Raw genomic sequence first — 27,318 nt, forward strand, 5'->3', positions numbered from 1 at the left:
TTCTATGTCGGCTTCTTGATGAGGATTAAGATGCGAGCTTGTGAGGGATTTCACTTCCTGATACTTGATCAATGCTATCTGTTTCCTACCTAGCCCCCGACTAGCCGATGCCTGATTTGAAATCCAGCCACATTGAGAGACGGTTTTGCGAGGTTAAAAAAAACAAAACAGATGCGGTTATATTATTGAAAGCTTGTTAACTATACCGCAGCCAGAAAAGCAGCCATTGTGTCGTATCAAAGTTGTCAGGGGGCCAGGGAAGTTTAATCCCCTTCGACTGCGTCCTCTTTGGCAAAATGAACCTTTTGCCAATCAATGCTAATTGATTTTGCCATTCGACATTGACCACCAACGCCCCCATCCCCAACCCCTCTTTCTCCTCGCAGCCTTCGGACACCCATTGTAATTTCACCGGGCGCCTGATAAGCTACCGGGTCCATAATAAATCAATTGTAATTAGCAAGAAAGGAGGTGGGCCAGGCAGGGAGGGGATTGAGGGGGGGAGCAGACATGCGTAGCCAAGCAGGAGCTGCAGACGGTGCCACGCTGCCTGCATCCAGGTTGATCGGTCTTCGCACGGTCATTTTATTTATTTATATTTATTGAGCTGCAGCGTGTCCACAGCTCGAGTCAAATGAGAGGATTTCAGTTTCTCTGGTTCATATGCCTGTGTGTGTGTGTGTGTGTGTGTGTGTGTGTGTGTGTGTGTGTGTGTGTGTGTGTGTGTGTGTGTGTGTGTGTGTGTGTGTGTGTGTGTGTGTGTGTGTGTGTGTGTGTGTGTGTGTGTGTGTGTGTGTGTACCAGTGAGTTTGCTTTCACTTTGTGTGTGTGTCTGTGTTTGTTTGTTTATTGTAATGAGCTGAAGTATGTGTGCTAGTCTGCTTTTGTCTTTTGTGTGTGTGTGTGTGTGTGTGTGTGTGTGTGTGTGTGTGTGTGTGTGTGTGTGTGTGTGTGTGTGTGTGTGTGTGTGTCTGTATTTCTTTATGTATCGGATGTGTATCGTGTGTCCACCTGCTTGTCTGTGTGTGTGTGGAGGTGAGAGAGCAGAGATAGTGTGTGAGGTGGAGAGGTGGTGTGTGTCGTGTCACCGCGCTCCTCTCTGCCTTCATGTGGACTTGTTAGATTTGCAGCTGACTAACTTATCAGCCTGCCTTATTTCCTCCCTAACGGAGGCACTTAACATTCACAGGCTCTACCTTTCTTTAGCAGCCACAGCTAGTTCTGAGCTGCTGGGAAGAGGGGTGTTTTTGTGTGTGTGTGTGTGTGTGTGTGTGTGTGTGTGTGTGTGTGTGTGTGTGTGTGTGTGTGTGTGTGTGTGTGTGTGTGTGTGTGTGTGTGTGTGTGTGTGTGTGTGTGTGTGTGTGTGTGTGTGTGTGTGTGTGTGTGTGTGTGTGTGTGTGTGTGTGTGTGTGTGTGTGTGTGAGTGAGTCTGTTTTTCTGCATTTGTGTTTATATCTCACCGGTGTGTTTGTATGTCCACCTGTGTGTCTGTCTTTATATGTGTGTATTTGTGACCGTGTGTGTGTTCGCCACCCATCTCCCCAGCTCTTATTTGGTGCTTGGGCAGGTCCATTGAGCGATGGTCGGGCGTGCAAGTAATTGCTGATTTGGTTGGCCAGTCGATGACACAGAGAGAGAGTGCACTGTGAGTCAGAGCAGAGGGAGGGAAAAAAAACACATCTCGATAAGATACACCTGCCCTGACACACACACCTGCTGAGAAAAATATAAACCTGCAATGATACACACACACACACACACACACACACACACACTATTCTGGCTCAATCTCTTCCTCTCAGTCGCCACACATAGTTACATATTTGACCACAGTCTTCATCATATACATACACAAGCACAGTCTGTCCAGGTCAATGTGTGCTACAGCTAACTGGCTAACAATGCTAACAGTTTATTTCTATGCATTTTAGTATAATAAATTATTAAAAAGTATTGCCTGTCCATTTGCACCAGACTTGGATGATTTTGTAAACACTGACATAAAGTAAGATTAAGATCGTAAGATTAGTCTGTATATTAGTGTAAACATTTTAGATTTAGACGAGAGTTAAAAGCAGGAGGTATTAAGTTAACTGGGTTTAGCTGCTTGGCTCAGTTTCCGTTTGATGCTGCAGACCAGACCAGAACAGAGAGAGAGAGAGAGAGAGAGAGAAAAAAAGTTTGACTCATGACGTTTCATTCTACATTTATATTGCTGACTTGAGCTGCATGACACGTGAGAGGGAGGATGAGAGGACGAGAGGAAGAAAGACGAAAGTGCTTTGAGGTGAAAAGAGGAGTCAGGAGGAGAGGATTCCTCTGAAATCAACTCTGAAGCTGATATTCTGCTAAAGAACAAATTCTTCAAAAGTTTTCTTAGATTTATTTTTATGACTTAGAAGATCTCAACAGTTATTTTTTGTATCGTGATAAAACAAATTTCAAACACCTATCGACGTTACAGAGGAGGAAAGGAAATACTTCAGAGGTGGAAAATGCAGAAGCAGAGAGAAAGTTCTAATCTTAAATGTATTGCTGTATAACATTTCATGATTACTTAACGGCAATAATACTCTTTATAATTTGGGGACCTTAGTTGTTTTGCTGCAGTTTTGATTTTAACAATCAGCATCAACTACATGGAGATATTAACTGAAATAGAGGTTTAAAGGCAGGTCCAGAAATAATAATCCCACTAATAGAGAACAAATATTAATAGAAATACAGTAATGGACAGAGAGCCTCTGAGCTGGATTAAAAGAGAAAAGTAGGAACAATGGCACACAGTGACGCGTTTCTCCAACATCATGATGTTAAAAAAGTTTTCTGAGTTTGATTAAATGTGCAAAGAGTTTGGGTCGAGTGGAGGCTCTCGGGCCAGCATTGATGTTGTTTATGAGCATGCTCCGTGATAACCACCTCTCTTGTACCTTCTTGGTGTGATGCCAGGTGGGAAAATGCCATCTGTATGCCACACTCTCATCTCCCTGCCACAAAATTGATCCACTATGCCCTTTTTATCTGCTTACCGATTCACACCTATGTATGCACACACACAAAACTGTGTCTTGGCTCCCTTCGAGGGCCTGTGTGTGTGTGTTTTAAAGTGGACGGCCTCTCACCATCTAAAAGGGATTTATGCATAGCCGGGTCCCAGAGTTTTTCCTGTTACGGTTTGATATGATAAGCTTTTTTATATGTTTAAAATCAATATGTAATCCTATGCAGGAGCTTATCCCTCTCCACACCCCTGACACACAAACACACACACACACACACACACACACACACGCTTACCATTTGTAAATCTATTTGGGCTTTGTAACACATCGGGGCGGCACGCTACAGACCCTGATTGATTAGGTGCACTGTGGAATCCTATCACATAGGCGACTTTTGATGATGTCGCCAACTCTTTCAGGGTTGCTAGTTGACTGGAACGGCCGATAACAAGTACCTTCGTTCCACGAGTTGTCAGACTTTTTGGGGGAATTTAGGAAAATAATAATAGGTGACAAAAAGGTGACACAAAAAACAAAGATAAAGTACTTTAAATGTTCATATTCGCATTGCTCCCCCAGAAGATGTGACTTTAAGTATTTTCCAAGTACCTCCTGTAGTGTAGCTAACATGATATTATATGCTGGTTATTCTAACATATGGTGGAACAGATGTGTCTTTTGTTTTATATTCATGCTTCAGTTTCTGGATCTGCCTGGGTTTTAAAAAGTTAGAAGCGAGTTTTTCTGCTTGCTCAGTGTCTCATAAACTAACTTGTTTCAGTTTTTAAGAGCTGTACTGTCTCATAAAGGTTTTCATATCGAATCAGTTTGTGAGTCAGGACGGTGGAAAACCAAGCTAGTTACATCAACAGGTGAATATTAAAGGTTTTAAGTTTTAGTTTAAGTTGCCTGTAAACGTCAGTGTCCTGGAAATAAACGGTAAAGCTGGTGATATTCTTTATTTTTTTTAATGTCAACAATTCCCATGAAAATACCAAAACTAACCATAAAACTACTGAAGACGTACATCTTTCAAATCAGGAGACAGATATTTCCTAAAACAGCTGAGCACTATAGTTTGTAGCAAATGTTACTCAAACAGCAGTATATGTATGTGTTGGGGACTATTTTGCAGATTTATACGCATTTGGTGCACTTGTGAGTATTTACAGCATCAGGATGGTGTATGTGGGATTGACTCAGAATTGCTCATGTCCATTGTAATAAATGAACATGTCACCCAGTGCAACAGTGAGGCTCGTCAATGTGTTTTTAATTTTTTTTGGACAATGATGGAGCTCTATGGCTCAGGGGAAACAGACACAATACTTGTCTTACTACTTAACTCTCAACTACTTGTTTTAATGTGGTCAGTACTGGATCAAAGCATATCTGTTCCGGTTTTAACACTTAACCTTCAAGAATTAAATCATTACATTTTTGTATCAGTTTTAAACGTTTGCTTGCGATGTAACCGAGAATAAAATCTCCTGGTTGCTGTTGAGATGGTTTGTATTTATCAGCCATTTTCCCCCTGTCTATCAACTTTCTTCTCTTCTGGTGACACTTTTTGTCTCTTGACTCCACTTGGACCTCTGCCAAAACCAGCTTTTGGAGGCCTTTTACACAAGAAAAAGAGGTAGAGAGAGCAGAGAGGATAAGAAAAAGTAAAATGACTAAGTTTATAATAAGTTTGTAGTCGTAAATGTCTAAACTCTAGACTCTGGAGGACGTTGTCTCTCGACATATGAAGCTGTGGATCAAATCCTTTGATGTCACACCGTTGTTCTGTGTGTGTGTCTGTGTGTGTCTGTGTGTGTGAGAGAGAGAGACAGGAAATGTGAGAGACAGATAGATGGATGCACGTAAGATGGTCTCTCCTGGCTTTGAGGGAACGGGGCTTTGGACCAAGTTTTCTCTCTTGAATACATTTAGCATCGCAGGGACCGGGCGGGGAGGGGTTCATGGGGATTTGAACCAGCGCATTCTTGTGTGCCTTGTGCAGACTCACATGGTTACCGTTGGCGTGCACGGCAAGGGTTATCTGAATACGCACCCACCATGTGAGTTGTACACACTCCTCCAAGTCTTTAACCTCTGTCTCTCATGGGAGAGGCGGGGTTATGTGGAGGGGGGGTTTCTGAGTGGCTGCAGGGTGTTTTGTTTGTTCCTGGGTGTCTGGTTACCCAGCCTGCCCTGCTCTGGTGTTGCCTGGTCACGTCTCTCATCGGCTCTCTTTATTGTTTACCTTCCTAATGAGGGGGGCGGGACTATGTGACATGTGATTGACAGCAGTGTGCTTTCCCCCATAACCCCCACACCCCTCGACTAGGACTTTGGCTTTTTAGCTGAAATGTGCTCTGAAGGATAAGGAGGGCAGGATCAAGAGGAAAGTTTTTTTTTTTTTTTTTACATACCTCTCTGTTTTTGTGGGACGTTTTTGTTTTTTCTTTTTTCTGAACCCTCCTCTTGTGGGCTGGCCTTGTCGAGAGAGAGGATTGTGGGAGAGTGTGGAGTTATGGCGGATTTGGATACACACATTCCTGTCTCACAATTTTCTAAAGATGATGACTCACATGATGACTCATCTGCTTTTCTTTTCCTTCACTTGACACAATTGTCTTTATTTCTCAGTATCCTAAACTAACCTTTTTTTTAAAAAAAAATTGAAAAAACACTCTTCAGATACAGGCTTGAACATATTTGGCAGTTATTATAATATATATATATATATATATATATATATATATATATATATATATATATATATATATATACATATATATATATATATATATATATATATATATATTTGTTGATTTCCCCCACAAAGCCTGAGGAGAGTCAATTTGCTTCGCAGAGAAAAAAAATAAAACGAGGGAGGTAACGGGAGAGAAAGGAAGAGAGGAACGTAGAGAGCCAAATATTGGGACTGTGTTCATTTCGCTCTGTGGTCGACTTCAAAGGGACGAGCAGGGCCAATGAAGAGAGCGCAGACCTTTCAGGACAAACACACTGGGCCCAGCGTGACACACACACACACTCACACACACACACACATCCTGAGTGCCGCAATTTGACTCAATGAGGGGGGGATATTTATTTTTAATAAAGCCACACTTATTTTGGGAGTGACATTTTACAACATTGCTTTTATTCTCGAATCAATAGACGGTTAAATATTGATAGAGGGGTGAAGTTGCCTACGCGCCACCGAAGTTGCACACTGTGTTTGAATTCTCTCTGGGCTAGAGAGGATTTCTTTCTATTTTTTTTTTTTTTTTTTTTTTAAATATGAAACGATGGAGGGTTTTTGAGGGGGACACATTCTCTCACACTGTGCTGAGGAATAGCTGGAGATTTCCTGCCTTTCCTTTAGCTGTTGGACAGTGCGGAAAATCTGCAGAGAGACTTCTTTTTTTTTGTCAGTCTTAGATGTTTCTGTATTAGTCTGATTTATTTTGTTGCACTGGGTTACAACAAATAAAGTTGAATCTAATTTAATCTAAAGTATGTACAAGTTGTCCTGTTTTTACATGATGCACGCAGATGCTGGATTGTTGTGTAAATTGTACAACAAGGAGGTAAACAAACACATTTTTGTAAAGATGCAATTGTTTAAGCACTGCAGTGTTTGGGGGTGAGTTTTGGGGGTGAGGGAGGGAAGAGTGCTGCCCCGGTGTTGTGAATGTGGAGCCAAGGGCGCCAGGCGGATATTTGAGCCCCAGGGGGAGCGAGTGCTCTCCTGTGGGCAGCCCCCCTCCCCTCCAGGGAGAGGGGATTTGGATCGGGGTCCCACCTGGACCCTGTGGGGCCCTGTGGGGGCCCTTCCTGAAAAAGGCCCTGAAGAACTGAGAGACGAGGGTCAGGGGCTCACCTGTTTGTTTGTTTGTTTGTTTGTTTATTTAGCTGAGGAACAAACTGTTTGGCTTTGAGATTACACTTAGATGTTTGTATTTATTTAAATGTTTCTATGAAAAATATTGGACCACGAAGACTCAACCACAGCATTTTTTTTAAGTCTTAAACTAAGTAGAAACGGACTTTCAATCAATCTATATCCAAGATGATTTTACTAAACTTTAACCTCAAAAATTCATCCAAAACTCTAATATTTTCAAAGTTTTTGGGCTAAAATGAAAATGAATAGAAATGCTACGTACAATATGGCTGTCACCTTTAATAGGCCATGATGAAATTCTTTTTAATCTTAAAACACAATCCTTTTCCTGTGGGAATGGGACTCTTCATATATCTCTGTGTGCTGCAGATTAACATGACAATATCCTTCAAGTGTGTTTGCTCGGGTCAGCACATCATCAGTGTGCACACACACACACACACACACACACACACACACACACACAACCTGACGGAGTGTTACCACACAGTCCAGCAGGTTAATAAGAAGATGAACTTTTACCCAACTATCCGACCAGACCACCTGTCTGTCATGTTGAAGCTCTGTAGTCCTTTATTGTGACTCGGTTACTTGATAAAGAGCTGGAAACAAGTGAGGTCATGTCAAAAAAAGTGTTAAAAGTGTTTTATTAGAAGAGCTCAGGAGGAAAATTTCTATTCCTGAAGGATCTGAGTTAAGTCTTTGTAAAAATGTTGTCTTGAAGCGTGAGGTAGTTCATGAGTCTGCTCTGTCGTACAGTCACGAGTTCCTGGCAGGACAAAAGAATCAAGCTTTTCATCCATGTGACAAGTGTCTCGAGGGTTTTTAGAATAAAAACAGTCCTCAGTGTCTCCTGTGGTGAAGTAGTTTGTTCCTCTGGTGTGGTTGCAGACTGGCAGAAGACGGAGGCCCAGAAGAGACGAGAGCAGCTGCTGCTGGATGAGCTGGTCATACTGGTCAACAAACGAGACGCGCTGGTCAGGGACCTGGACGCCCAGGAGAAACAGTAAGTTACCCACAATCCTCCAACACCAGACACAAAACAAGTCTCAGTCTAAAACGTATAAATGTAAAAGTCTTGGAATGTCCAAACCCCCTTTGGTGAGTTAGCGCGACAGCGTCTGCTGCCTATCTTTACATTTCCAGCAGTCCCCCAGAAACCGTAGACATAGTGAAAATACATGCCCTGCATTTCCAGCCAGTCTGCAGTCATCCTGCATGCACGGCAGCAGCAGCAGCACACCTGCAATGGGCGGGATCTCTTCCAGATTGGCGGCACTGTCCACCAACAGGGTGCCAGGCGGGTGAAAGGTCGGAGCTCTGCCCCTGGCGCTAGGCCACTCCACAGGCGGCACCGCAACATTTGCTGTGGCACGTACTGTGTGTGTGTGTGTGTGTGTGTGTGTGTGTGTGTGTGTGTGTGTGTGTGTGTGTGTGTGTGTGTGTGTGTGTGTGTGTGTGTGTGTGTGTGTGTGTGTGTGTGTGTGTGTGCGCGCCCCCCCCCCTCCCCCCCCAATTCCCCTGACACATCTGACCTTTTGACCTGTGCCCTCCCTCCGCAGGGCCGAGGAGGAGGACGAGCACCTGGAGAGGACGCTGGAGCAGAACAAAGGAAAGATGGCCAAGAAAGAGGAGAAGTGTGTGCTTCAATGATTGTCATTTTCAGAAAAACGCAACCAACAAATGTAGCCGATAAAAAAAAAAATGTTATCATTATTATAAGAATGAATATTATAATTATGATTGGAGAGTGGCTTTCCTAAATATTTCTATTATTATTATATATCCTAGTTATTGGAATCCTGATGTGGTGGTTGTTTTGGTATAATTACCCACAGAGACCGGGCCGAGTTCAGAGGCCCCTGCGATGCCTTTGCACCCACTTTATACTGACTCAAACTGTCCCACTCATATACCATTTTTTTTAATTATTTTAATTCTCCTTTTCTTTACAAAGAACGGTACTTGTATGTAATATAAATATGTACGAGACAAGAGCAAACCCTGTGTGACATTTGCGTGTACTGATGCAGCAGCAGCACAGCCTTCTCTGTCTGAATGTGGAGAGCGGTCAGTTTGAGGTACAGCACAACTGGGTTTAATGGGGGGGGGGACTTTTATCTTTTCATCATGTTGAGAAGATGACGTTTCAGTTGGACTTTTAAAAGGAAAAAAAAAATGTTATAATATCAGTCTTTTCGAGCTACTTCATTACTTGACTGTATCTTTTAATTATTTCATTTTAGAGTTTTTACTTGTAAAATATCTTAAAGGGGGGAACGCATTCATAAATCTTGCATTAATCTTAACTTTCCTATTGCTTTTTTTTTTATTGTGTTGGCTTGAAAGCAGTTTACCAAAAGTAAGATCATGTTTTAAAAAAAAAAAAAAAAAAAAAAAACTTTTGTTGTATATTTTCATCTCTGCTCTGACCAATAGCTTCCAAAATCCTCTTTGTTTTGTCAGGATTCATGCAGTCAAAAACAAAAAAATATATATATTATTTATTGCCGTTTGTCCTTTTAAGCTGCTTGTAAGTGAAACTGTCGTCACATTTCATGTGCATTTTGCTCAACAACTTTTGGTTTCTATTTATTGTATTCTGAAGAAGAGAAATATGCTTCCACGTGCATCACTTAGAGCTCCACATCTGGGGCAGATGTCCTTTACGTGTTGAACATTTATCTGTTTATTTATTCCAGTGTCATAACCCAAGTCTTCAATAATAAAGTCCTTATGATTTCATATTCCACAAAGGCAGCGTGTGGCGTATTTGTTTCCATAGATTTTAAAACTGCAGGGATTAAATGTACAAGCATTTGGACACAGTTTTATAATCGAGATATATATATATATATTCGAACGACGAATTTTGGTGCCTTTAAAGTCTGTTATTTTCATTTATCTAATTGCTCAAACATTTCTAAAAGTTTTAATCTTCAAAACTTTCAATCAATGTTTTTGTTTTTTTTGTTTACCTTTTTACCTCCAATCCCACATGATCTAGATCATATTCCATTATGTTTTTTTTTCCTTATTTTTTTCACACAACGAAAACTTATTGAATGCATGCACGTCTTCGGCTGCAGCGCTGCACATAAGTGGCCCCTATCACTGCATTCACCAGCGAGCGTTTCGTTTAGCAATGCTTATTATTCGGCGCTCTGTTCAATTCCCCTGCGACTTGTGCGTGTTTATAAATTAAAATTGGCGTTCGGGTTTTTCTTTGAGGTCGGTCCTGAACAGGTTCCACCGAGGAAGATTAGAGAAATCACTTTGTACCGAGCAGATGCTTCTCTCTCTCTCTCTCTCTCTCTCTCTCTCTCTCTCTCTCTCTCTCTCTCTCTCTCTCTAGGCCGCTTCTGTGCGCGCTGGAGACGGGGGCAGAGCAGGAGAGGCTCGGTCACCCGCAACCATTGATGGACAGGGAAATAAAAACTGCACAAACTATCAATAGCCTATTCATTTTAGAATGTTGAGAAAAAAAAAGTGTCACCACTTTAAATGTACCTTTTTTGTTTTTACTTGCATCAGTTTTCGGAATGCAGACTGATGTCAAACTAAAATAAAGAGTGAAAAAATGTTCCTGCGATCAAAAGCAGAATGTCTGGGTAGGACCCCGCACACCATCCCCGCAGGCAGCCTCACATCCCCGATTAAAGCAGCAAAATCGGTTGTGACAGCAGACGTCCTCCCCGGCCTTTCTAATACTTTCAAATTAATTTGCTGATTCGTTTCTTCTCTGCTTGGGACCGACTGTACGTGCACATTACGCACTTTACGTCCCCCGAGGCGCTTTGTTTTAGTTTGTATTATTGCGCGTTTACGGGGGTCTGTAATCTGGAGAATAAAAGCAAAGAGACAAAACGGCGATGGACGTTTTGCTCGGTGCCGTCAGAAGGCTGCGTGTGTTTGTGTGTGTGTGTGTGTGTGAGAGAGAGAGAGAGAGAGAGAGCTAGAGAGAGAGAGAGTGTGTGTGTGTGTGTGTGTGTGTGTGTGTAGAAAACATTTCAAATTAATCACAATACCGGTCACTTCTACATGGATTTAAAATTGTTGTATGAATAGTTAAAATATTTTCTGTGTTCTTTTAAAAGCTGGTTGGATTTATTCTGACAAATGTTCATGCGTAAAACTTGAACTCCTGAATTTGACTAAGGTGTTTATGTTCCTTCCTCTTAACATCAGTATTAAATCCAGCGAAGTTATTCCCCTCATCTTAAATCACTGCAGGTTTAGTGAAAATGACTTTCAGGTCTATGAAAGAATTTCATCTGATAAATCCAATATTATAAGAAAACATTTTTGGCAGTGGGAAAAGAATAAAAATGACAGACAGAGTCCTGTCTTACCTCAGCAGCATCTCTCGGCTCTCTAATGTTCCTGTTGAGGCTGATAGAGGGGAAAACATTTGGAGTCAGTTTCCTGTTTTTCAGTGAATAAGAGCGAAGCGCTGCGTAAAAGGCGGCGGTGCCTCGGCGCTGCTGTGCAGCTGAGGATCCTTCAGCCGAATGGATTATCTCCTGAGCTTTGAAGTCTCCTGGCCTCACCTCACAGGTGCTGAGCGCCGCTCGGCCTCTGCATTACTTCCTTTCCCCGCCGCCGTCCAAAAAACTGCACCTGAGGGAGCCCGGGTCTCTGCGTGCAGCGCCGGGGCTCCTACAGCACTGTGTTTTATGCATCATCGTTTTAATAAGCACCGACAACATCCCCGCAGATCCCCGCTTCCAATCCTGCCGGCTGAAAGGACAAAACTTTTCCCCCTCCTCTCCTCGCCGCCTAATCCCAGGCTTTACCAGCTCAGCATTAAGAAAATTCAACTGCAATTTGGGATTAGACAAAATACTCTTATTACAAAAGGTTGGTGCAACTTGATAACTTGATACTTGTTCAGGGGTTTATCTCGGGGTCTTACTCACATCGAGAGAGTAGAAAAAAAAAACAAGAAATGTAAGGGGAAATGTCAGAATAACCCGACTCTTTTGTGTTGTGAGGGCCATATTTGTTGAATGGCCTTTTTGCATAATTTAACGGAGCCTGTGTGTGAGTGTGCAGAGGAGAGGAGAGGAGGGGTGATGGTATTTCGGTCGGACCCTCCGCGGGCCCTCTGACTGCTCTACTACCTTTAGATGTGGTAGGAAATAAAAAAAAAAGGTGCGTAAAGGTGTTTGACCTCCAGTCAGCAGCCTGGCAACACAAACCCAAATCAATTAACGCCAACATGGGGACGCATCTTCTCTCTGCACATCACCTCTCTCCACGTTATAGCCTCATTCATACATTTGACCACACTCAACTGGCACCGTCAGTCTGTTTTGGCCTCCTTGCGTAAAATAATTCATGTATACAGTATTAAGGTGCGTTTCGATGCGTTCAGGCGCCCTTATCCTCCACTGTGTTCCTGCCTGTAATAAGCAGCATCACTGCAGGCCACTACACTCAACCTCCAACATTACTCACGGCGACTATTGATGTTTAAGTTTCTCTGTCAAAGTGCTCTCGTCGATGACTTTTAAGTCTTTTAAGGCCTCCACTTTGATACTCCACACACACACACACACACAAATATATAATTCTCATCCCTGCAGTTTTTTCTCTGAATATAAGCTCGCTCAGGACTCATTTACAGAAGTTGATGTTTTTGCAGAGATCCACCGAGCTGAGCTGCATCCCCACGACCCTCACTGACACACAGGCCAAACAACAGAAAATAAAATACTGTTTGTGTTGTGTGTAATGGGTTAAAACACATAAAAAAAAACATCGACATATAAAGTGCATGATTTGATTCAGTGACCGCAGCTTTTGGTGCTGATTTTTCGTCTGCGGATTTTTCTTTTTCCTCCGCAGTGAGTTTGAGGTCTATCCCTATTAAACTTTACGTCAACCATCCTCAAATGTAATTCTAAATGGGGATTAGACCGCATTAATATTCATGAGGACTGGTGTGTGTGTGTGTGTGTGTGTGTGTGTGTGTGTGTGTGTGTGTGTGTGTGTGTGTGTGTGTGTGTGTGTGTGTGTGGAGAGAGAAAGGGGGGGGGAGTGTATCACAATAAAATCAAAATGGATAAATGTAACTCCTTTCCTCATTTTTTAATTTTTAACACTTTTTGAGGCGACAAAATATCATCACAGAGGAATTAACAGTAATAATAACCGTATTAATACATTTTTTTCAAAAAGCTGCTGAGGCTTCCCGGCCCTTCAGGAAATGGGTTTTTCTGCTGTCGATAAATTAAAATGCGGCTTTCTGTCAAACTAAACGCTCTTTCAAACATGTTAAGCTTCAACACAACCATTTGACTTCATTTTTTTTTCTCTTCAAACATTCCGAATCGTGATTTTTATTTCATGTAACAACTGGTTAGATGTTTTTGCGATAAATAAGACACTTTTAGGCATCGTGCAATTCAAGGAAGCAAGAAAACAGGACTATTATTCAGAAGAAAATAAGTTTTAGATGGAGGAAAAGTCCGCAGATTTAGTTTTTTGACAATACTAGATGCTTCCAGCACCTCTTCCTTTTGTGAGCTGCGTGCAAATAACACAATAAGAAACTCTTCCTGTGAAATGTGACTATCTTCATTTACGCACAGCACAGCAGAGCTTAGCTACACTCTCTGTTTCTCCTGCAGGCCTGTGAAACATTTCTATCTTTTTCAAAAACCTCTTTAGTTCGTCTGGTCTCGGGACCGGGACCGAGAGGAGGGGGGGTAAGTGGGAGTGGGCTCTCCCGGCTGCCTCTGCGCGCCCATAGGCCGCCCCCGCCGTCCGTCAGACCGGGGACGCGCGCCGATTGGCTGAAGGAGGCGGATCCGCAGGTGTCCTCCGCTCATAGAGGCGCAGGGCGGAGAGAAGGTGATCAATCTCCATCCGTCTCCATTAGAAATCACCTTAACACTCTGACAGACAACGACAAGCCCCCTGAAAGCAAATGAGTTTGATTTATTTGGCTGCAAAAACACCCGGAACCGCACCGAGGACGCGGTGACGCCCGCGTGCTGATAACTGCGTTGTTTTCTCCGTGATGTCGCTCGGTTTGCACACTGTTGTTTGTTTTTGAGCAAGTCTGCCGCTGCTTGAGGTTTTATGCCCTGCAGACTTCCTACTGCTGGATACTTTTACTGCTGCTCGCCTCCTGCGGCCCGAGAGCTCGGGAGAAGGGAAGAGGAATAAAACAAGGTAATGGCTCTTCTCTTTTACTCATTTCATGTAGATCAGGTTTAGTTTTTTTACTCCGAGCAACTTGACTATGCGTGTTGAAAAAGCAGCTGAAGTGTGAAAGCGACAGAAAAGTCACTTTTTTTTATTTATTTTAGGAATGTCTTTTCACGTTAAACTGCGACATGTGAAGTACATGATTTCAATTTGCACCGCTGCACGTTTGTGTGCTTTATATGTATATATTTGTAAAGATGAGATATCAATTAATCCGCACCGTGGAGGACTCCGACCTGAACTGGATAAATTGAGTCAACTTCCTCCTGAGTAGATAATTTTCATATTTTCCATTCCAATTCATTCCTGCGAGTTTTATTTGAGAGCAATTGGCCATTAAAGCGTTTGAACCACTTAGTAGATAATTGGAGAGGCGTGTTTTGGTTTTTGTTAATTTATTTTGCTGATAAGAGCCCTTCTGAAACGCTCTCTCCCCGGAGGTCTAATCTAAATTCTAATTGAGTTCATTTGCACCGAGATCTCGCCTTTTCACTCCGGCCTGGCAGGGCTGCAAATTCGGTTTAAAAATCCGCTGGAATACACGTTTGGTTCGTTGAGGTTTGGTTTGGTCAGTTAGGAGCTCATTGTTTAAATAATCTGCTCTTCAGAGACACTCATTTAATTTAATTCACACGCTTTTTTTGTGTGGGGGGGAGAGAATTCTTCACTTAAAGGTAAAAATCAAACTGATCAGTTTATGAAAAAGATTTCAGCCTTTCAAACCATCAGCAATAATATCCGAGTTTTCTGAATGTAAATGCAGGTGGGTTTAATGTTTAAGGATGCGTTGATTGTTAAATTAGTTGATTAAGATGAGCTTGTTTTATTTTCTGCTTTTATTTTTTTTATTTTCTTGAAATGTAATCTTAATTCAGTCCGAGCGACACAAACAAACAAAAGTAGTCTATGCAATTAAACTACACAGCATTTAAAAGCCACGGAAAGGGTTAAAAAAAATCATAGTTGTGCTTTACAGAAAATATCAATTTACAATTCGTATTTTAATTTTGAAAACGAAGAAGTGGAGACTGTTTACTTTTTTCAATAAAGTTAGTTTCTTTCCCCCTGAGCGTTAAAATACAGAAGGAACCTGACCAATCAAAGCGATATTAAAGTTCATATCTTTAGAAACTACAAAAATGAGATCCAGATCTTTCTCTGAAAATGAAAACGTAAAAATTGCGTTCCAGGCAAAATAGTTTATTTCGGATTTTGATTCTGTTTTGGATTCAGTTCATTTCAGAAGATCCACAGGAGCCTCGTTGTGGTCAAAATACAAAGTTTGACCACCCGAAACCAACAGAATGACCCGAGGACAGAGAGACTTCACACAGCCACAGCTGGGATTATAATGTTTTGGATTCTTTTTTTTTTATTCTTTTTTTTAAGATTATCAAACTCCATTCATAATCCATTTTTTACGTGTGTATGACACACACGCGCACACACACACGTGGAAAAGTGAGAATACTAAAACTAATTCAAACACAATTGCAAAAAAGAGTTTTCTCATTTAAATTCATATTCAGACTTTTTAAAAGTGACCATAGTTTGGAAATAAATAAATTTGATAAGGTCACAGTGACCGTCTAACATGCATTAGGCTACGTAATAGAGGCCAATTGATTGGAATATGTATTACTGTTTGAGAAAAAAGGATTTAGATCACAGTTCCTTTTCTGATGTAAAAAGTCACGTATTTACAACATAGGAAGTGTATGATTTTAAAAAAACAAACAAAAAAAAGGAATATTCTGCAGGTAGGAGGTGGTGTGCTGGTCAATTAAAAGATGTGTAGAGAATGGCCATTCAATGTGTGCCCAGAAAAATGAACACAAATGGAAACAAATAGTTTCAGAATAGCAATGATTTATTGACCAAAACTCTCAGGGTCCCATAACATGCGTCAGTTTGATTCAGTTTTTCATTCATCTTGGGTTTAAAGTTAAAAAGGCTGAACATGTGAATACGCTCTGGTTAGTGTATTAAAAGCTGAGTAGCGTCAGTTTGTGGGTTTTATTTCCTCCGCTGGGGTCGTGAGGTGGAGCCGTTTGACCCCGTTATCCCCTCACTAAAAATCCAATATTCCTGAAGGGATTTAATGTGCGTCTCTGCTTCTAAATGACCAGTTTCTCGTCCACTAATTCATGCTGTTAGATCTATCCTACTGCCACTGAATAATAACAATGGGATTTCTTAGGGACTTCATGTAATGCTTGTTTTTTCTTAATGTTTTCTCCCTGTTTGAATAAATTGGAAAATAGATTAGGAAGCGAGATTTTCTTTCTTCTTCCCCTAAATAAAAAAAAAACCTCTTTTGTAAATGTTATGGAATTAATACATTTAGGAGTTTCTTTCTCACATTTTTGATAAGTCTTTTTTTCTACATATTCCCTGCGCGTTTTGTTTGCAATAAGCCTAAAAGCATTTAGTTTTTCTCATCCTTGAATGTTTCTAACGTGTTCTCCTCTGTCGTGTGTGTGTGTGTGTGTGTGTGTGTGTGTGTGTGTGTGTGTGTGTGTGTGTGTGTGTGTGTGTGTGTGTGTGTGTGTGTGTGTGTGTGTGTGTGTGTGTGTGTGTGTGTGTGTGTGTGTGTGTGTGTGTGTGTGTGTGTGTGTGTGTGTGTGTGTGTGTGTGTGTGTGTGTGTGTGTGTGTAGTGACTTGGATCGGCCCCCTGTCCCGTCAAGCTGCAGCATCGGGGGAAACCGAACCACTGGCCTGAGCTGGGTGGAGCAGTGACCGCCTGTAGCATGATGTCCTACCTCAAACAGCCCCCCTACGGCGTCAACGGCCTGGGGCTCAGCGGCGCTGCCATGGACCTGCTGCACCCCTCAGTGGGCTACCCATGTAGGAGCCCAACACGCACACACACACGCACACACACACGCGCGCGCACACACACACACTGAAACACCTTTTAATAAACATGAAGGCACCCAGTCTGTACTGAACTGTAAGAGCTCCAGCCATCGTGAAGAAAATTGCCAAAATATTTACATGTCAATTAATGTTTTTTGGGGCTGATTTAATAATATTAATTTGTGTTAAAATAATAATATAATAATAACGTGTGGTTTGGGTGTTTTAAAAAAAGAAAGAAAACTCTGCAAGGAGCAGTAGGTTTTGTTTAGTCCATTTTTGAATATTAAATAGTCCTTTTAGTTAAACCTTCTCTTTAGAAATGACAAACTAAAGAGAGGTTAAAGGTAAATTGTCTTTATTTTATTAACTAACCGCAAGAATAAACAGGGAGAAGAAATACTAAACTTTATAATGGCAGATAAATCCCATAACTTTCAATAATATTTAAAATAGACGTCCGAGGTTTGTCTTTGAGTATTTTCTTCTTCTTTTCTGCAGCGACTCCCAGGAAGCAGCGACGCGAGCGGACAACCTTCACCCGCTCTCAGCTCGACGTCCTGGAGTCTCTGTTCGCCAAAACCCGGTACCCGGATATTTTCATGCGGGAGGAGGTCGCACTGAAAATCAACCTGCCGGAGTCCAGAGTCCAGGTGAGAACTGAAGCACTAGCCTCTCTAATAATGTTCAGTAAAAGGGTGGAAACGTCCCGACACCTGGGCCAGCTCCGAGTACATGTTAACTCGACGATAAATGATGCTATCAGCTCACATTCAACCGCTTAAGTGTTGCATACGAAGACCCTTTATAACCATAGAATTAACGTTATAGGCCTAATAATAAAAACGTAATAGGCCGATCGCCATTTAATTTCAAATAGTCAACGAGGATTTCAGCTGACAATGTTGAACTAACATTAACATTGTTTTTTGCGAGGAGCTTGTGTTGCATTTGTTACTTAAACATTATTGATTAGGCACTTTTACAAGTGAGTTAGTTTAAAAGTGTCTTTGCTCCTCGATCTTTGAGAGCAGAAGTCTGTTTTAAAAATGTTCATGTTGTACAATATTCTTTTGTAGTATTTATACAATTTATCGTCTTACATAAGGATTATATAATTTATGAGGAAAATAATGGATAATTTTAGACCTGGTAGTTTTTTAAGAGGATAATAATGGACCTATGGATACATTTTAAAAATCGATAATGGTGAGATTATAACTGGTATTAAAATGATATAGACTGGTTTGTTGATCAGTTACTGGGGAAGTAACTGTAACGTGTTCCTGCCATTAAACGTGAGGAGGGGCAGTTTAACGGCAGGGTTGCATTCAAGTGTTGTGGTTATTCATACAAATCTTCTCTTTCCCACCTGTGCTTCTGGTTTAGCTCACCACACTGGTTCACCACTTTAATTCGTGCAGGGATCCAACAGATTAAACAGTATGTACACATGGATGTAAACAAAGCTGCGTTTCAGATTAGAAAAGCTTACTTTACAGCTGAATCCGTCGCTTATTTCATTATTATTTGATGCAACCTAACTGAAGGCTGTGTAATTTGATCTGAAATATGGGATCTACACTGAAGAGGTTAAGAGTATGCTAGCAAATACCCCACAAACAACTTCGTGGTGTACTGTGATGTTGAACAAATACTACTCTTTAAAGGCATTAGGGGAAAACCAAGGCAGGCCTCTCTCTCTCTCTCTCTGTGTGTGTGTGTGTGTGTGTGTGTGTGTGTGTGTGTGTGTGTGTGTGTGTGTGTGTGTGTGTGTGTGTGTGTGTGTGGTGTGTGTGTGTGTGTGTTTTTTTTTTTTTTTTTTTTTTTTTTTTTTTTTTTGTGTGTGTGTGTGTGTGTGTGTGTGTGTGTGTGTGTGTGTGTGTGTGTGTGTGTGTGTGTGTGTGTGTGTGTGTGTGTGTGTGTGTGTGTGTGTGTGTGTGTGTGACAAAATGCTCTACATGATCCTACCCTTTCGGTGCTCTAGAGTTACCCTACTGTGTGGTGAAACCCAATAACCTGTTATCTTAGAGCCGTCTACCAGGTATGAAATTGGACCCCTGGCTGGTCCGAGCCAAGGGGCCGGGGTGGAAATGAACCTTGATGGCTAATAACCCCCAATTTTCCCCCATAATGTACTCCCAGCATGGGAGTACATTATGGAAATGCTGAGGTTGTTTGTGTGTACGGTTGCTAACTCCTGGCTGGTGTTCTCGGTTGTAGGTGTGGTTCAAGAACCGGAGGGCCAAGTGTCGCCAGCAGCAGCAGAGCGGCAGCAGTGCTAAAGCCAGGCCGCCCAAGAAGAAGTCTTCCCCGGCCCGGGAGAGCACCGGCTCTGAGAGCAGCGGCCAGTTCACGCCTCCTGCCGTCTCCAGCACCGGCTCGTCCTCGTCTTCATCCTCCTCCACCAATCACACGGGCCCGGCTGCACTCAGCAGCACCTCTACCTCCATCAGCACCGTCTCCTCCATCTGGAGCCCCGCTATCTCCCCTGGAAACGCTCCTGCTCCTGCAGTGGCCCCGCTCCCCGAGCCCGGACCACCTTCTAACGCCTCCTGTATGCAGCGTTCAATGTCAGGCTCCGCTGCCGCCGCAACCTCCTACCCCATGTCCTACAACCAGACGCCGGGCTACGGCCAGGGCTACCCCACCCCATCCAGCTCTTACTTCAGCGGCGTGGACTGCGGCTCCTACCTGGCCCCCATGCACTCCCACCACCACCCCCACCAGCTCAGCCCCATGACGGCCTCCTCCATGTCGGGCCACCCGCACCACCACATCAGCCAGTCGTCAGGCCACCACCACCATCACCACCACCAGGCCTACGGCGGCTCCGGCCTGGCCTTCAACTCCTCCGACTGCCTGGATTACAAAGAGCAGACTGCAGCCTCCTCGTGGAAGCTCAACTTTAACACCACAGACTGCTTGGACTACAAAGACCAGGCCTCCTGGAGGTTCCAAGTCTTGTGATCAGGCTCCCCCCCCCCCCCCTCCTTCTTCCCTCCCTGCTCGTCGGCTCCCTCTTCTTCTTTTATTTTCCAGATTAGCATATTGCTTGTTTTTAAAGGCAAAAAGAGTTTATGAACCATAAGATTACAAGATAGCAGCAGGAATGCTCAGCGATCGGACTTTGTGTTTCCTCCCTCTCACCCTCCCATGTCTTTTTAAAAAAAGAAAAGAAGAAAAAAAAGAAGAGAAACAGTCCCTCAAGTCCTGTGACGAGAAAACATCAGGAGCAGTTTCCTGTCAATGACGAATGGGTTTTTAAGACGTTAATTCTTGGATGACCTTAAGAAAACCAAACTGTTTTTCAAAACTACAAAAGTCATTTCAACCAAACTCCTTTGACCACCAGCTCTCTGGATGGGAGGAATATTTTCCCCTCTGGTGCACCGACAGGAACTGCCTGCAGTGCCCTTTTTACCTCCAAACCCAATCAAATCCTGTATAGTTTTTATTTCTGAAATTTGTTATTTTAGGATGACAGAGATTTTTAGTCAGCTGCGTCGAGAAGCTGAAATATGTAAATATGTATTTGGGTCAGTTACAGTGACCATGTTTAGTTGTTGTTGTTTTTTTTTTTCCGAATTTGAAATTGTTTATTACCACTTTGGGAGAAAAAAAGAAAAAAAAAACCTGTATGTAAATCTTTCCAAATATTCCAAAGAGAACAAATTGGCCATAAAGTTCAGCTTTTATATACTTGTTTTACTCAGAAAAATGTTTTGGCAATTTGAAATGTGTTGGGGTGGGAAAATCTCTAAATCTAAAATACAGATGCAGAACTATTCTGGGCCTTTGTCCAGGTTACAGTTTGTTTTCCGGATGTTATTATTCTAACCGCTATACATTTTCAAACCAGACCTCCTCTCTTGGGCATTGTCGTGATATTGGACATGTTTGAACCACAGCACTTGGCTTGATATTGGAGTCAGAACATTTTTAGTTTTGGAGAGGAAATGTTGATTTATTGCTCCAAAATGACAGTAAGATGTTGAATGTATCTTTAAGGCAAAACCACCCTTACATACATGTTCATCCAATAAAGATCCGTTAAGTCATATTTATTTTCTACAGTGGATTCTGTCGGTTTGATTCCCAACAGGGAGTCAAGTTTTTTTTTTGTTTTTTTTTTTAAGGTGCATGTACACCAGCAAATAACAAACTCAAGATTCCTGTTTTCTGTCATTTGAATTAGTCACACTTATATTTAAAAGCTTGTTGAATGTTTTTTTTTTTTTTTACCTAATTATAACGGGGTAAATGCAAATTAGCCCATAATTAATACAAACCGTGAACGCGTGTAGGCCCCGCATTTCCATTTTAGAGAGCAGCCAGTTTAATCCTCTCTGTCTCTGACTTAAATTGAAACACTAACATCTCCTCGCTTTAGGGACACCGAGTGTCTTTCTAAACTGCGGCGTTAAAAAGCCCTAAATATTGAGCCGGGAGCCATTTGATCGAGGCGTAATTGAATGCAGCGCTGTAATGGCGTGATAATTACTCCTGCGCCCCGAGTTGGTTTCTCCAAAATAACCTGCAGGAATTTCAGTGCCTCTGATGCCGTAATTACGTAGGTGGGGCCAGGTTAGGGGGTCAGATGTAAGTGTGTGTGTGTGTAATGCTCACAGGCATAAACGCATTATAAAAAAAGTAGGAGGGCGGGGGGAGTAAAAGAAAATATTGCGTGAGTTCTCTGGCAAGGTTGTTTGGGACGAGCATGTATTTTTTTTAAACCAGTGAAGGCCGCACTGACAGCAGAGGATGTGATAAAAGCAAAGCAGGTTTCATGCAAATAAATTGCCCTAATAACAACCGTCTTTGTGCAACAGAATTAACCACAAAAAGAGGAGGTTGTTTAAGCCCCTCCGCCCGTTGTTTTTATTAACAAATGTGAGGTTTTGAATAAGAAATTTAGCAGAAACGTAACAGAACCGGACTTTGGAAAGTATATGCTCTCAGGAGGGTTGCAACTAACTATTATTTTCATTCAAATTTAGTCTGATTAGTTTCTTCATTCATTGTTCTGTCTATACAATGTCAGTGAAAAATGGTTAGCACATTTCCCAAAGCTCGGTCCAAACGCCAACATATTTACTATTATCACAAAAGACAAAGAAAAACGTATATGTCTGTCAATTAATCATAAAAATAGTTGGTCATTTTCTAATCGATTAATCAACTCATTTTCCAGCTTTAGTTATAATGGTATAGTGTTCAACTAAGCCATAGTGGGATCACAAGAAGAGTAAACAGACATGCTTTCTCTTAGGTTAGCTTTTGTTAAACATTACATCTTCAGGGCTCATCAAAGAAATAGCCTATGTTAACTTTAAAAAAAAAACGTTAAATGAATCCGATGTTTGCACATTTTGATATATTTGACAGTGCTGCCTCTTCAGGCCTCTAAAACTCACCCACACGATACAATGTGAGAGAGAAGTTTTACTATGAGGGATTACAACATAGTTTTGCTGCATTTTAAAGGGTCACAATCACAAGAAATGTTAGGAACCACTGTCCCAGATCCCATCGATAATCCCTTCAACTTGATCAGATTATCAGCTTGATCGATACATAGTGTAGGCCTCTCCCTGCCTGTGTAGAGCATGTTTCAGCTGCAGCCAGACGTCTGTTGTCTCTCTCTCTCTTTATGTAAATGAAGCTCGCAGCAGCTGAATAAATATCTGCCGACCAGGACATTAAACATGTTTGCGCCAAGACGCGCAAACAGCGCAGCGAGTGTCCACGAACAGCGGCGGATTTGTTCGGATTTGCATCAAACAAACATTTGCGACCAAATCTTGTGGGCTTGTTTACAGTAATAAGGAAGGAGAAAGCGAGAGAGAGAGAGAGAGAGAGAGACGCACACACAGGTCTCACATTAGACAGCTGCTCACCTTCAAACAGCGACAGAGCGGTGGAAGAGTTTCTGACAAAAGAGGAGAGATCCGTTATTTCAGGTTTCCTCTGAGGATGTGAAGCTGCAGCCGACATAGCCCACATGCAGAATATGTTTCTCTGCAGCATTCAGGACACTGAAGCTAAATAATTAAACAGCAAAATGTTAAGCACAAGGAAACTTAGATTGTCATCCTGACGATTAATGTCAAACCTATTCTGGACATAAAATACGAATGAAACCGAGATGAGAGAAGTTATGGCCTTCACACGAACGAAATTTGTAAGAGTAAATTCTGAAAATAGAATAAATCCTTAGTTAGTGGGCTCTAAAACGCTCTGAAAACGTGTTGCAGAAGACAAATATAACATGCATATGTTTGTTTACCAGTTAGCCCACAGCTGCAAAATTAAGCTAAATGTAAAATGATTTATTGTGTACAGAGAGGAAAAGATCAACTAGTTAATTCTCATCCCTGCAGCTGTTTGTGCAGAAAACGGTTTCTTGTTGTCGTTTTGTCATGTTATTAAACATGCTACAAAGAATGCATTTGTTTTTTTTCTATAGGCTATGTTTAATACTACATTGTGAAAGAGGAGCTTCACTTTAATTTACTTTTGTTACATGCATGCTTCTGCTGCTGGTAGATAGTATTTTTGGGGTTACATTTGGGGATTTAGCCTACTGTTTTAGGACAAAATACAAGCCTGAAAAATAAGACAATATTTCCCCAAATGCAAAAGGATGAATGGATATGTTGATAAATGCAATTAGTTTGATGATGGTAATGAATACAAGTTAAACTGAGCCAAAAACAAACTATAGAGCTGAAAACCATGCTATACAAAAAATAGCATAAAGGGAACTACCTGAAAACACATTTTAACATTTCAATGTTGTATTTTCTTCTCATAATACTTCATGTTTTTTGTTGTTTGTTGCGATTTATGCCAATGTAGAGACAATTGTTTTAAACAAAAAATATGACAGTGCAGTCATACTGTTAAAGACTATCAAACATTAGATTAATTTACTTCTTTTAACACCACAAGTAGCACCACAATAAAAACACACTTGACTCAACAGGTATGTTAAAATGATCTCGGAATCAAATCCAGACATACACCGCCACAAAAATAATTTTCAACCTTCTGTCGAGATGGAAGAGATTAAAATAAAAACACAAATCCAAATAAGTAATTTGTTCTCAGACCCTCCTTCTACACTTCCTTTAAATTCACGGGCTGAAAATTCATCAGGTTTGGTTTTTTCCTCATCAGATGTGTTTTCATCACGGCTTTGTCTCAACTCCAAAGAGAGGGATTGGCTTCTTGAGTGAAAGAGGAACAAGAACCAAAAATCCACCTCTACCTTAGAAAAGGTTTATGAGTGGTTATGAGTTGATGATATAATCTAATAGTCAAATAGTTTCTCCCTTTGTTTAACACACCTTTGTTTTAGTGATCTAAATTATTGGGAGTGCTTTGATATTTTAGGTGATTTTAGGTTAGAGTTCAACTAGCATGTTTTTTTTTTTTTAAAACAAAGTGACTGATAACAAATATTGAAAATATTCCAATTTCATTTCTTACCACAAACTACATGTAACAGTTCTATCATCAGCATTCCATTAAAGCCTCTAAAATGCTGACATTTAAAGTCATAAAATTAGGAGCCAAGGTTGAAAAATTAAACAGATAAATAAAAGAAAAGTGCTAAGAAAATAAAAGATTTCCATGCAGCTGCATTCAAGGAAATTTTTTTAAAAAAAGCACATTATTGGACCAGTTCATCAGTTGTGTGCACGAGTGTGTGATGAGTGTTGTTTTAACCTGAGCTGAGGGTCTTTACACTGTGTTCAATAGGACGATCGATTGTAGCACTTCGCCTGTTGTCAGCTGTTGACCTTTTGGCCTCTCGCCTGCTCCACTGAAGGTGCCTGAATGTGGTTGGACTGGAAACTGTTGACATTTTGTTCACACTTGTCCAGGAGATGAACCGGAACCGAGCTGGACTGTTTTTTTGTTGTTGTCTTTTTGCATGAGTGGTTGTGATTTGGATCTAGACACAGAGACAGACAAGAAAGATAAAGACAGTGTGAGACAGAAACCTCTTGTATTTGGTGTGTGGGACCTTACAGGCCTCGAGATTCGAAGGACCAGCAGATGCACTGATAGCAGCACGCTGGGACTGTTTTCTTCCATTGCCATGCAGGACAGGAAAGAAAAACTCACACTTGCCTTTCATTGGCTGTAGACTGTCGCCAGACCTTGGCTTCCCTGTACGTTCATAGGCCGGTATAGAAGTGCGAGGTGATACAGAGGATTATATTTATCTGGGAGGTTAATCTGAGGTCAACTGTACACAGACATGGGTGGAGTCCAGGCCACCGTCTCCGGTTTCTCTGCTTTGTCAGAAGAAGCTTTTTCTTCTTGCATCTTATTTTGTTTAATATGCATTCTGGGCACACAAAGCTGGTGGCTGCAATAGATTTTATTGTTTTGTAAATTTTGAAGTGTTTCCGGGTCCAACGTTCACATAATAAAGCCGCCACCAACAACCTCTTGAATCCGTCACCCAAATTTAAAGAAGGTGACAGTACTGTTGATTCCTATGAGGGGATTTCACAGTTGAGTCCAGGTGGAGTGAAAGCAGGTTAGTCATCCCTACGACACAAGGCACTGAGAGCATTCATGAAATTCCTTGTGGGTTTACATACAGTAGATTTAGGTTGAGCAGAGGACATGCCGTCTTTCTGTGAGGTCGAGCTTCTTTCTTTCATTTTCTTCTAGAGGAAAACTCCTGATTCCACACGAGTGGTATTAAAGGAGTACTCTGACTTTTGGGGGATTTGGCCCATTGGTCCCTGGACCTGAAGTATGTTGGAAGATTCAGTCTCCTTTCTCCATGTCAAATGAATAGCCCTGGTCACTCTGTTTGCCAGTATTCACATACCGTATGGCTATGATCACATCGAAACCTGACAGGCTTTGTTAAATAGACATAAAATAAAAATAAAAGTGATAAAATAGACACATAATTTAATAAAGCATACATTTTCATAGAAACATTTGAGCATTTTTTTTTTTTTTTTACTTTTCTGATTTATAAATTACTTTAAATAATAAATCTACAACATGCTGCTGCTCTGAGGCAGGCAAATGAAAATGTCAAATGCTAACATTAGCAGCTAACATGCTTACAATGACAAAAGAAGCAAAAAAATGAATTAGTTGATCGACAGAAAATAAATCGGCAACTATTTTAGATCGCTTAATCATTTAAGTTGTTTTTAAAGAAAAAAAATATCTTTACATTCTGTTGTTTAAGCTTCTCCAATGTCAGACATTTGTTTCATCATCTTAGGACATTGTGATTGCCATTTTAAAACCGTTATATGATGTTAAATGGGCCAAATAATTATTTGATTATGAAAATAATCCTTGGTTGCAGCCTTAATGACAACGTAATGTTTAACGTTTAACTGGTACATTGTAACATCTTAGTTTAGCGTGGTAGCATGCTAACATTAGCGAATTAGTACTAAACAAAGTACAGCTGATGGGAATGTCATTGGTTTTGCAGGTTTTCGATCAGTAGGCCAAACTCCCAAAATTCTATGAAGTTCTTTAACAGTTTATCGGTAAATTAAAGGATCTGAAGCTGTTCTGAGGTCAGTGGGGGACACTTCCTTCATTCTGGGTTACAGCTCCCTTATTATCTGACTTTAGATGCTTTTTTCTGAGGACACCCTCACTCTCCTGTTCCTTGTGAATCAGATACGTCAGGGTAAGGAGGGACCGAGTAGAAAGGTATTTGAGCAGGGCTCGTATTAGCTCATCTGGAAAGGATGCAGCAGACCATCGTCCCAAGTCACAACTTGTCTTTTCCCTTAAGCCCTCCAAGACGTGGGAAAGCTTAATGGAGGCTTGTTGGCCTGCAGGCACTAGTGTTTCCCACTGAGGATGTCGTCTCCGTGTGTCAATAGATTGCCGTCTGACGTGTTGGTCACATTTCCTCCTTCTTTTAGTTTGTTCTTTACTGACAAATTTCTCTCCACACAAGGAGCCACAGGGCAGCAACTCTGAAACACAGTGTCTGCATCTGTTGACGGATGTGTAACATATTAATACACATATTATTGATACAAAATCTCAACCTTACTCATGACTTTTGACACAAAAAAATCACAGATGTTTGTCCCTGTAGAGAGCAGGAATATCACTTGTTTATTGTGTTTGTGTAAAAATAACAATTATAAATGAACCATTTTCCCCATAAGATACTTTATATGACTTTATTAAAACCCAATATGTTGAAAAGTATAGAAGTAGTGACCCTTACCTTAACTTGCATCTTCATATGCATATAAAGTGACAAAACACAGAAATGACCATAAAGCATTGTTGTCTCCAAATAAAAAAACAGGTCATGT

At 41.3% G+C, this 27,318-nt stretch overlaps 2 protein-coding genes across 8 annotated transcripts in view; both read left to right on the forward strand.

Moving 5' to 3' along the window:
- The window catches only part of ehbp1 (EH domain binding protein 1), a 160,362-nt gene extending 150,703 nt beyond the window's left edge, over positions 1–9,659 (forward strand). For all 7 annotated transcript variants that reach the window (XM_039783401.1, XM_039783405.1, XM_039783406.1 and 4 more), the window contains 2 exons: positions 7,795–7,909; positions 8,466–9,659. In XM_039783401.1, coding sequence (XP_039639335.1) covers positions 7,795–7,909; positions 8,466–8,556 — 206 coding nt within the window. In that variant the 3' untranslated portion in view covers positions 8,557–9,659. The remainder of the gene's footprint in view (positions 1–7,794; positions 7,910–8,465) is intronic.
- A 4,093-nt stretch (positions 9,660–13,752) lies between these two features.
- On the forward strand, positions 13,753–21,044 carry otx1 (orthodenticle homeobox 1). Its single transcript, XM_039783409.1, has 4 exons — positions 13,753–14,085; positions 16,780–16,969; positions 17,483–17,634; positions 19,205–21,044. The coding sequence occupies exons 2-4, from the start codon at positions 16,873–16,875 to the stop codon at positions 19,949–19,951; spliced, it is 996 nt and encodes a 331-aa protein (XP_039639343.1). The 5' UTR covers positions 13,753–14,085; positions 16,780–16,872; the 3' UTR covers positions 19,952–21,044.
- The last annotated feature ends 6,274 nt before the right edge of the window (positions 21,045–27,318 follow it).

Source organism: Perca fluviatilis, chromosome 19, assembly GCF_010015445.1.
Source record: "Perca fluviatilis chromosome 19, GENO_Pfluv_1.0, whole genome shotgun sequence".
Taxonomy (NCBI): domain Eukaryota; kingdom Metazoa; phylum Chordata; class Actinopteri; order Perciformes; family Percidae; genus Perca; species Perca fluviatilis.